General features: G+C 39.2%; 1 protein-coding gene and 1 gene segment (V, D, J or C); one reads left to right on the forward strand and one right to left on the reverse strand.

The window, feature by feature from the left end:
* The first annotated feature begins 3,691 nt into the window (after positions 1-3,691).
* LOC311490121 (immunoglobulin lambda constant 6-like) lies at positions 3,692-4,483 on the forward strand. The segment is given in 2 exons: positions 3,692-4,159; positions 4,265-4,483.
* Positions 4,484-6,673: 2,190 nt separating this feature from the next.
* On the reverse strand, positions 6,674-10,323 carry LOC311488934 (immunoglobulin lambda-1 light chain-like; the record flags this gene model as incomplete). The annotated part of the gene is made up of 4 exons (XM_084545803.1): positions 6,674-6,877; positions 6,981-7,289; positions 9,210-9,257; positions 10,200-10,323. 4 exons carry the CDS (start codon positions 10,321-10,323, stop codon positions 6,717-6,719), a joined length of 642 nt encoding a protein of 213 aa, XP_084401929.1. The 3' UTR covers positions 6,674-6,716.
* Positions 10,324-10,609: the final 286 nt, after the last annotated feature.

Below are 10,609 nucleotides of genomic sequence, written 5' to 3' on the forward strand. Positions count from 1 at the left end.
TGTCTATTGAAGGACAGAGCATCATTATGATGCTGGAGCAAGGAGGGGTCAGAGTTCAGGAGCTGGACTGATGTGGAGACAAAGGTGTTTCTCCTCCTTTGTGTTCTACAACCTGGAAAATGCAGACTGTGACCTGATGGGAGCCACTGAAACACTGAGAGAAGAATGTGTGAGGGATCTGGTACTATCCTGTGAGCAGTTTGAGTAGTTTGTTGTTCACAGAGAGCAGACAGAGCTCTAACAGGATGTCCAATGATTTTGGAGCAGACTTTTGTGACGGCGTGTAAACGTGTCCAGTTTTTCAGGCTGATGGAATGAGCCTGAATCAGTGTAGCACCTGTCCCATGTAGCTATTAATAAATGGAGTTAAATATAGTTTGGGTGTTCTAGTACTATGGGCGGGGCCCTGGGCTCTTTTAATGTTGTGGTTCATCATATCAACAAGAACTTTTTCATCTTTTACCTTTACTGAAATAATACAAATAAATGAACTGGTTGGTGCCTCCACTTAGGAGAATATATTGACTCAGTCTAAATCCTACTAAGAATATATTGGAAGTGCATCTGTTTTAAATCCTCTCCTCTTATCAAACTGTAAACTCAAGTGACTCACACACTGAACTTTAAATGCAATATTAAAAATACACAGGAAATAAAACAAAGGTACAAAATTATATTTACAGAAAAGATATACACCTTATATGGTGCTTTTGAAATATAAACATAAAATGTTTTAACTTAAACACACATTCACTCTGCACTAAACCAAAAAGTAAAAGGAATGTCCATTCAAATAAAACGGTGCAGGCCTGAGTCGATGCTTGTGAGCGTTGGAGTCTGAAACTTAGTGACCACTTCACTGATCAAACAGCAAAATAAAATGATGCTGTTGTTTAGTCCAGATCCAGTTCATGAGGACTAAAGTAGTGGACTGAGCAACCACTGACATTAACATGAGAGCCATGCAGCTATGGCTGGGTACAGGAAGAGATGTGGTCTGTGTGTCTGAAGTGGGGGTGGCGTGCAGCTCTGTATGCACCCCATATGTAACTGTGCTCTTCATCATGGACAATCAGTCACATCCACTCCACCAGACATTAGAGGGGCAGCAGAGCTCATTCTCCAACAGACTGATCCAGCTCCACTCCCACAGTGAACGCTACAGGACTTCATTCATACCATTTTCAGTCCAGCTGTACAACAACTCACCTTTCTGTAACAGACAACTCCATGTTATTCATGTTAATGGACACTATTGCCCCTTACTATCATCCCTGTGTATATATATTCTTCCATCACTATTTCCTGTAGATTTGTAAATATGCTAATTTGTACATTTTTTCTTATACTATTTTTATTTCATTTTATTAGATTTTATTTTACTTAGTTTTTATTTTATTTTATTTAATCTTTCTTTTATCTGTGGTACTTAAGAGAGTTTTTTACGCGCAAATAAGTTACTGTGACCGAGCAATTTCCCTTGTGGATGAATAAGATCTAAGTCAAAGTCACAAGATCCAAGGTGTTTTTCTTGTCCACATGTTTGTAGTATTTGGGGAATACAGTCCATAGCTTGCACTGATTGAAGTCTCCCATTGTGAGAATAACGTCATCAGGATGAGCTGTCTCTGATGACGTCATGTAGCTTGCTGAGCGCTCTAGTGGAGTTGGCTCACGGGGGCTCACGCTACTAAAGTAGTGGACTGAGCAACCACTGACATTAACATCAGAGCCATGCTGCTAGTGTGGCTAAAAGAAAAGAGAAGAAGAGACAGTCATGTTGATGTGAACGTTAGAGAAACACATCATGGAGCTGAAATATGATCCTACTTCCTCATTTGGTCTCGTTCACCTCAGCTGACATCTCTCAACGGCACACAGGTTTTTGTATTAGTCTTTTTCACTGTGTGGAAGCAGCTACTACTACATCTTCGGCTCTGGAACTAAACTGTATGTAACAGGTAAGAAGAAACATTTCTTTTCCCTCAGTTGTTTTATTGTAGAAGCTGAAAATGTGTTTAAAGTCAGTTTGTGCTGCTTCAGCCTTTCCATTTTAGTTTTTTCCTCATTAGTAGAGAATTCATCCTGCAGCCATTGTTCCATAAGAAAAGCTCAATCATTTCTGAAAACATGTTGAAATCTGACTGAACAACTAAAGTTCTTCTTTATTTCTGTAAATATTAGTGACGTTCCAAACATTTAGGATTTGATCATCTCAGTAATTCTGTGACATGTGTTGTTGAAAACAAGATGATATTTGATGTTCAACTATTTCAGATTGTTTTGAAGTGTCTATCGATTGTATTGGATCATTTCTGAAAGTTAGAACCTTGTCAGATCTAATGGCTGTCAGTTATTATTTATCTGATGGTAAATGTGTCTTTAATTGATAATGGATTCATAGAAAAAGAAAAAAACACAAAGTGAATGTGATATTAGAAGAAATAGAATTGACTCAAAGAATGTTTTATTACTATCATCAGCATAAAGTATTTAAACATTTGAACATGACTGACACAAACTTGTATATTGATGTGTTTTATTAGTGATTAAAGTCTGTGCTCTTAAATGTGGAATATTCAATACATATTGGAATCAGTGAAATGACAAACGTACAACTGAAAAACACAATTCAGGGATTTGGAAATAATTTCATTTAATTTAATTTAATTTAATTTAATTTAGTACATACATAATATTTTTTTTTTTTTCCTTTTTAAAGGAATAGTTGCTTATTTAAATTCAGGCTGCTCTTCATTAACTTGCACATTTGTGAACGCACCATTAATGCTGAACCGTATGTAGAGGTTTTGGAGCAAGAAATGCTGCTATCCAGATGACGTCTTATTCTGAAAAGCCTTTATTAAAATAAAATAAAATAAAATTAAGGAGCATCTAAAATCTTATATTAAATCAGATTGTAAAATATTTCCCGTTCTAAACTACAGCAGCTGTGAGTTGATAAAAGACGACGTGATGAAACACAGTCGACATGTTTCTGTCCCAACTTCTTTGAAACGTGTTGTTGGATTCAAATTCAAAACCAGCAAATAATGTCTTTAGATGAAGATAAAATAAGATAATCCTTTATTTATCCCACCGTGGGGAAATTTGCAGCGTTGCAGCAGTAGACAGTTTAAGGACAGAGCACACAGGAGATAAAAAGAAGTAATAAAACATTAAATAAATACAAAGAATAGAAACTGAAATACAATAGAAATCCTACTTACGTATGTATGTATGTATATTGCACATGAAAGAATAAATGATATGCAAACATAAGTTCTTCCAAAAATATTAAGGATATTCCAGTTTGTGTTGTGATTGTCCAGCATGTGTTTGGTCTACTGGGAGCAGGCTTGATTATACAACTGATGATTGATCAACCACTGGATCTGTTCTGATTGATTTTATATAGGATTAGTTATTTTGGAAACAGAAATTTACACGAAGATATATTATAATGTATACTGAATATGTACACCGATCAGTCGTAACATTATGACCGGTGAAGTGGTTAGACGACTGTGTCAGAGCATCTCCAGAACTGCAGCTCTTGTGGGGTTTTCCTGGTCTGCAGTGATCAGTATCTATCAAAAGTGGTCCAAGGAAGGAGAAGAACCAGAGACAGGGTGGTCATGGGCAGCAAAGGATCATTGACCCTTGTGGTCCCATCCAACAGATGAGCTACTGTAGCTCAGACTGCTGAAAAGGTTAATGCTGGTTGAACTTTGTTCTGTATTGATGAGTAGTTTAGTGATCAGAGTCCATGTAGTTTCCAGGATCAGACTGAATGCAGAGCAGTGCTGGAAGCTGCTGTTGACTGTGTGAATGTGTGTGTGCTGTCAAACTTCAGATGAGCAGGTAGTGAAGCCCGTGGTGAGCGTGTACCCAGCAGCATCCAGAGCCCACCTGGAGGGGAAGAGCTCCCTGCTGTGTCTGGCCTCATCCATGTTTCCTCCTCTGGTCCAGTTCTCCTGGAAAAGACAGAAGGAGAACGGCCCTCTGGAGGAGCTGACCCCTGCTCAGGGAGAGCGGCTGGAGCTCAGAGAGTCGGGACGCAGCGCCTCCATCAGGCTGGTGGATGGAGATGACCTCTGCACATATAAGTACAGCTGTTCAGTCAAGCATGAGGGGGGGACAGTAGAGTTACAACAAGGTAATGAAGGCTTGGTGACAGTGTTCATGTTCAAAGAGAGCAGAGGAGCAGAGGACTGACATTTCTCACTGCAGCTCAATACATTTCACTCCTTTTCTGTTTCAGAGGTTCCGTATGTCCCCTCTCAATACCAAGTGAAGCTGCTCTGTCTGCTGTACACAGTGCTGATAGTGAAGAGTCTGGTGTACTGCTGTGGACTCTCTCTGCTGATGAGCCTCAGAAACAAGGGACCGTCCACCAACTCCACACATGCTGACTGACTGTTTTCTGCTGCTCTTTTCTCTCCATCAGATCTCATCAGTTCATCTCATTCATCACTTTCATCAGTATTCACAAATGTTGTTGTAATGTGCTTCTTTGTAATCTGTATCTTTTCATTAACGTCTTGATTGTCATCCTGGAAATAGAAACACATATATTCACATAGAAATCTGCTCTTATGACGTCTTCATTCTCTAGTAGTCTAGTTTATTTCCACTTTCAACTGTGACTTGTATAATAATCATCATCAGTTTCCAGCAGGCTGTTTCTTCTGCTCCTGTGTTTCTTTCTAATAAATGCAGACTCCACCAGGCTGCTCTTTTCTTTCACTGGAACACACTCAATAAACACAAGAAACCGACACAATCCCAGAGTCTGGCTTTGATAAACTGCTTTTTATGTGTCTTAACAAAGCAAGTCAAATACTTTAGCTTGTATATTAGGAACTGTTGGACGGCAGTAAATAAAGCTGAAGCTTAAGCAGCTTCCAGTTCCTGGATGTGACGTCTATGAACCCTGTGAATGAAGCACAGACTGCTGCACTGATAAAAAATGAAGCTGGATTAGAATTTCCATGAGAAATGTGGGTCAGTGTGGTTAATGAGGTGAACTCATGGTGGATTAGAACTGATTGGGACGTTCAGACTTTTTTTTGTCAACTATAACTCAGTGAAATAATGAGACTTGAGGTGAACCAACATGGACGCCTGCTTCAGAACAACAGCATGACTTGTTTATCTCATGGGTTTGTGTCTCTGTCTCAGTGAGGGTTGTGTTCGGTTCTGATTAATGAGAAAGAACAGGAAGCATTATTGTTTCCTATAGAAGTTGAAAATCTTCTCATGGGATCAATTTAAACACTTTGCAGGCAAAGAGTTCAACTTCTTTAAAGTTCTATTTATCAGAGAGAAGAAATTTGTGAGAGGATGGAAGATTTTAAACACACCACAATAAAATAATTAGTTTCACTTAGTTGCAGAAAACAACTTAACATAATTACTGATTGTACTGTTTAATAATAAATGCAAATGTGTTTCTCTCTCAGATGAAGAACACAGGTGCTTCCTGAAAGGGTTCTTTAACCACAGCTGGTCGGTGAAACTGTCATTGTGTCATTAAAGTGAAAAGCCACAGCTAACGGTGTGGAGGCTGCAGAGCACAAACCCACACAGCCCGTCTGCTGCAGGAAGGAAGTCTGATTGGCTGTCAGCAGTTTGTTTTCTGTCCTAATAACCACTGAGAACAGATTCACATCTGCAGCTGAACACACTCATCACCTCCCCTCCCTTTCTCTTGTTTTCTGTAAACCTTTTTTCCTCTGAGCCCTCCACCCACACAGAGTTGAACTGAGTCCGATCACCCACCTGAAGCTCATGTCCTGGTAACATGTTCAGGGTATTTAGAGGTTTGGATGATTAAAGATGCACTTTACACTTTGAAATAAACATTAAGAACATTAATGAAATGTTATTTTATTGATCAGACACCTCTGTGATTAATGACTGATTAGGATTTATTCACTAACAGGTCCAGTTAGAGGACCATGAACTTTCAGTGTTCAGCTCTCAAACAGTTGAATTTCCACTGACACACTGACCTGCTGCTAATGAAACTATTTCATGACTGTTAATTAAACACATCCTTCATTTGATCAACATTCAAACTTCAGCACTGACTCATCAAACCGCTGGATGATAGTTTTTAACAGTCGTATCTTCAAATCAGCTCTGCTCTTTGTTCATCTGTGGAAACAACAGTGTCGTCAGCGTAGAGTTTAACATCCACACTGACACATTTATATTAGAGAACTAATACACAAACTAAATGATCTGAAGACACAGAACTGAACCTGGTGGAACAACCACAAACACTAGATGTTCATTTTGAATTAAAATGTCTTAGGAACAATCATCAAATTACTTTGTGGTGTCAACATAATGAATCTTTAGACAAGAAGAAAAACAAAACACCATTATTATTTTATAGTTGTTGTATTTTAATAGAACAGAATAAATGGATGAACACACTGCATTGTATTTCAATAATAAAAAGAAAAAGAAAGCAAACACATGTTGTATTAAATGTTGAAACATCTACAAGGAAGTTAATTCTTTAACTGGTGTAATATTTAGAAGTTACAATTAAGAGATTTGATAAAGAAACTCTGATTACTCTGATCTATCTGACTCCACATTACAACCAAAGCATCATGACTAACATTTGTGAATACTGATCAAAGTGATGAATGAGACGAACTGATGAGATCTGATGGAGAGAAAAGACCAGCAGAAAACAGTCAGTCAGCATGTGTGGAGTTGGTGGACGGTCCCTTGTTTCTGAGGCTCATCAACCGAGAGAGTCCACAGCAGTACACCAGACTCTTCACTATCAGCACTGTGTACAGCAGACAGAGCAGCATCACCGACCGGGTAAACTTGGAGAGACGTGCTGGAACCTCTGAAACAGAAAAGGAGTCAAATGTTTAGAGCTGCAGTGAGAAATGTCAGTTCTCTGCTCCTCTGCTCTCTTTGACAGCATCTCCACATGAAGCCTTCATTACCTTGGTGTGTTTGGGCCTCCACTGTCCCTCCCTCGTGCTCGACATAGCAGTGATATCTGTACTTGTACAGATCATCCCAATCCACCACCCTGATGGAGGCGCTGCGTCCCGACTCTCTGAGCTCCAGCTGCTCTCCCTGACCAGGGGTCAGCTCCTCCAGAGGGCCGTTCTTCTTCTGTCTTTTCCAGGAGAACTGGACCAGAGGAGGAAACATGGATGAGGCCAGACACAGCAGGGAGCTCTTATCCTCCAGGTGGGCTCTGGATGCTGCTGGGTACACGCTCACCACGGGCTTCACTACCTGCTCATCTGAAGTTTGACAGCACACACACATTGACACAGTCAACAGCAGCTTCCAGCACTGCTCTGCATTCAGTCTGATCCTGGAAACTACATGGACTCTGATCACTAAACTACTCATCAATACAGAACAAAGTTCAACCAGCATTAACCTTTTCAGCAGTCTGATCTACAGTAGCTCGTCTGTTGGATGGGACCACAAGGGTCAATGATCCTTTGCTGCCCATGACCACCCTGTCTCTGGTTCTTCTCCTTCCTTGGACCACTTTTGATAGATACTGATCACTGCAGACCAGGAAAACCCCACAAGAGCTGCAGTTCTGGAGATGCTCTGACCCAGTCGTCTAACCACTTCACCGGTCATAATGTTATGGCTGATCGGTGTACATATTCAGTATACATTATAATATATCTTCATGTAAATTTCTGTTTCCAAAATAACTGATGCTATATAAAATCAATCAGAACAGATCCAGTGGTTGATCAATCATCAGTTGTATAATCAAGCCTGCTCCCAGTAGACCAAACACACGCTGGACAATCACAACACAAACTGGAATATCCTTAATATATTTGGAAGAACTTATGTTTGCATATCATTTATTCTTTCATGTGCAATATACATACATACATACGTAAGTAGGATTTCTATTGTATTTCAGTTTCTATTCTTTGTATTTATTTAATGTTTTATTACTTCTTTTTATCTCCTGTGTGCTCTGTCCTTAAACTGTCTACTGCTGCAACGCTGCAAATTTCCCCACGGTGGGATAAATAAAGGATTATTTTATTTTATCTTCATCAAAAGACATTATTTGCTGGTTTTGAATTTGAATCCAACAACACGTTTCAAAGAAGTTGGGACAGAAACATGTCGACTGTGTTTCATCACGTCGTCTTTTATCAACTCACAGCTGCTGTAGTTTAGAACGGGAAATATTTTACAATCTGATTTAATATAAGATTTTAGCTGCTATTTTATTTTATTTTATTTTATTTTATTTTATTTTATTTTATTTTATTATTTTATTTTAAGAAAGGCCTTCCAGAATAAGATGTCATCTGGATAGCAGCATTTGTTGCTCCAAAACCTCTACATACAGTTCAGCATTAATGGTGCGTTCACAAATGTGCAAGTTAATGAAGAGCAGCCTGAATTTAAATAAGCAACTATTCCTTTAAAAAGAAATATATAATTATCGTCTATGTAGTTTTTTAAATTAAATTAAATTATATTAAATAATTTCCCAATCCCTGAATTGTGTTTTTCAGTTGTACGTTTGTCATTTCACTGATTCCAATATGTATTGAATATTCCACATTTAAGAGCACAGACTTTAATCACTAATAAAACACATCAATATACAAGTTTGTGTCAGTCATGTTCAAATGTTTAAATACTTTATGCTGATGATAGTAATAAAACATTGTTTGAGTCAATTCTCTTTCTTCTAATATCACATTCACTTTGTGTTTTTTTCTTTTTCTATGAATCCATTATCAATTAAAGACACATTTACCATCAGATAAATAATAACTGACAGTGATTAGATCTGACAAGGTTCTAACTTTCAGAAATGATACAATACAATTGATAGACACTTCAAAATAATCTGAAATAGTTGAACATCAAATATCATCTTGTTTTCAACAACACATGTCACAGAATTACTGAGATGATCAAATCCTAAATGTTTGGAACGTCACTAATATTTACAGAAATAAAGAAGAACTTTAGTTGTTCAGTCAGATTTCAACATGTTTTCAGAAATGATTGAGCTTTTCTTATGAACAATGGCTGCAGGATGAATTCTCTACTAATGAGGAAAAAACTAACATGGAAAGGCTGAAGCAGCACAAACTGACTTTAAACACATTTTCAGCTTCTACAATAAAACAACTGAAGGAAAAGAAATGTTTTCTTCTTACCTGTTACATACAGTTTAGTTCCAGAGCCAAAGATGAGGTAGACGTAGCCTTCACACAGTGAAAAAGACTAATACAAAAACCTGTGTGCTGTTGAGAGAGTCAGCTGAGGTGAACGAGTCCAAATGAGGAAGTAGGATCATATTTCAGCTCCATGATGTGTTTCTCTAATGTTCACATCAACATGACTGTCTCTTCTTCTCTTTTCTTTTAACCACACTAGCAGCATGGCTCTGATGTTAATGTCAGTGGTTGCTCAGTCCACTATTTTACTAGCGTGAGCCCCCGTGAGCCAACTCCACTAGAGCACTCAGCAAGCTCCATGACCAGTAGCGGTTTTAGGCACGGGCGAACAGGGCGCGGGGGGTTCACCTCCGTGGTACTCCCAAATTGAATGGGGGGGGGGGGGGGGTTCCACTATATAAAAGGGCTAAAGTCAGTCACACCTTGACTTTCTTCTATATAACGCACATTTCATGAAGATAAGATAAGATAAGATAAGATAAGAGAAGATAAGACTTTATTCATGTTACATCTCTTCCTGTACCCAGCCTACAGATAAAACCAAATATGTTAAACTCTGGAGCACCCTGCAGGACTGTTTTGCTAGGACAGACTGGGATGTGTTTAAAGCTGCAGCCACACTGGAGGACTCTTCTGTTAGCACACAGGACTATGTGACTGGGTACATCAGCACTTGTGTTAACAACATTGGACCCACCAGAAGCCCTGGATAGACAGTCAGGTTCGACTCTCTTGCATTTAGATCAGATCAGTGAGGCAGAGTAAAAAGTACGGACTGAGAAAAGTTAACACAGCAGCCAAGAGGTAGTACAGAGAGAAGCTGGACAGACCTGACACAATGGACCCTCTGCTGTATGCCTACCATCCCAACAGCTCCATCTTGGAAGCCATCACTGCTACCCTCCATATTTTCCTGTCCCACCTAGAAAATAAAGACTCCGACATCAGCATGGTGGTTTACAAACTGACCCACAAGCTGTCTACACTCTGACTGCACCCCACACTCTGTGACTGGCTCCTGGACCTTTTTGACTGGCAGGCCCCAGTCTGTCAGCTTTGGGAAGAGGACTTCAGCCAGCATCTCCATGAACATTGCCAACAGACCATAACACGTGAGGTCAGGCCACATCTGCTCCACCACTGTCACACTCACTTTTGGTGATCAGGAACTCCTTCCTACAATTTTTTTTTTTTTAAATTGTGGAAAAGGATGTTTTTCTGTCACATTAAAGTGATCAAAACATTTCACTGAAACTCAGTGAGTCAGGAAGGTCTGAATGCACTGACCATGCTTTCCATCGAGAGGGAACTAGTCAGGAACATGTCTGATCTCAATGAGAAACTGATCATCTGCTGTAATGTTGTAGCCTAAAGTTACT

This window comes from Chelon labrosus, assembly GCF_963514085.1.
Source record: "Chelon labrosus genome assembly, chromosome: 6".
Classification (NCBI taxonomy): Eukaryota; Metazoa; Chordata; class Actinopteri; order Mugiliformes; family Mugilidae; genus Chelon; species Chelon labrosus.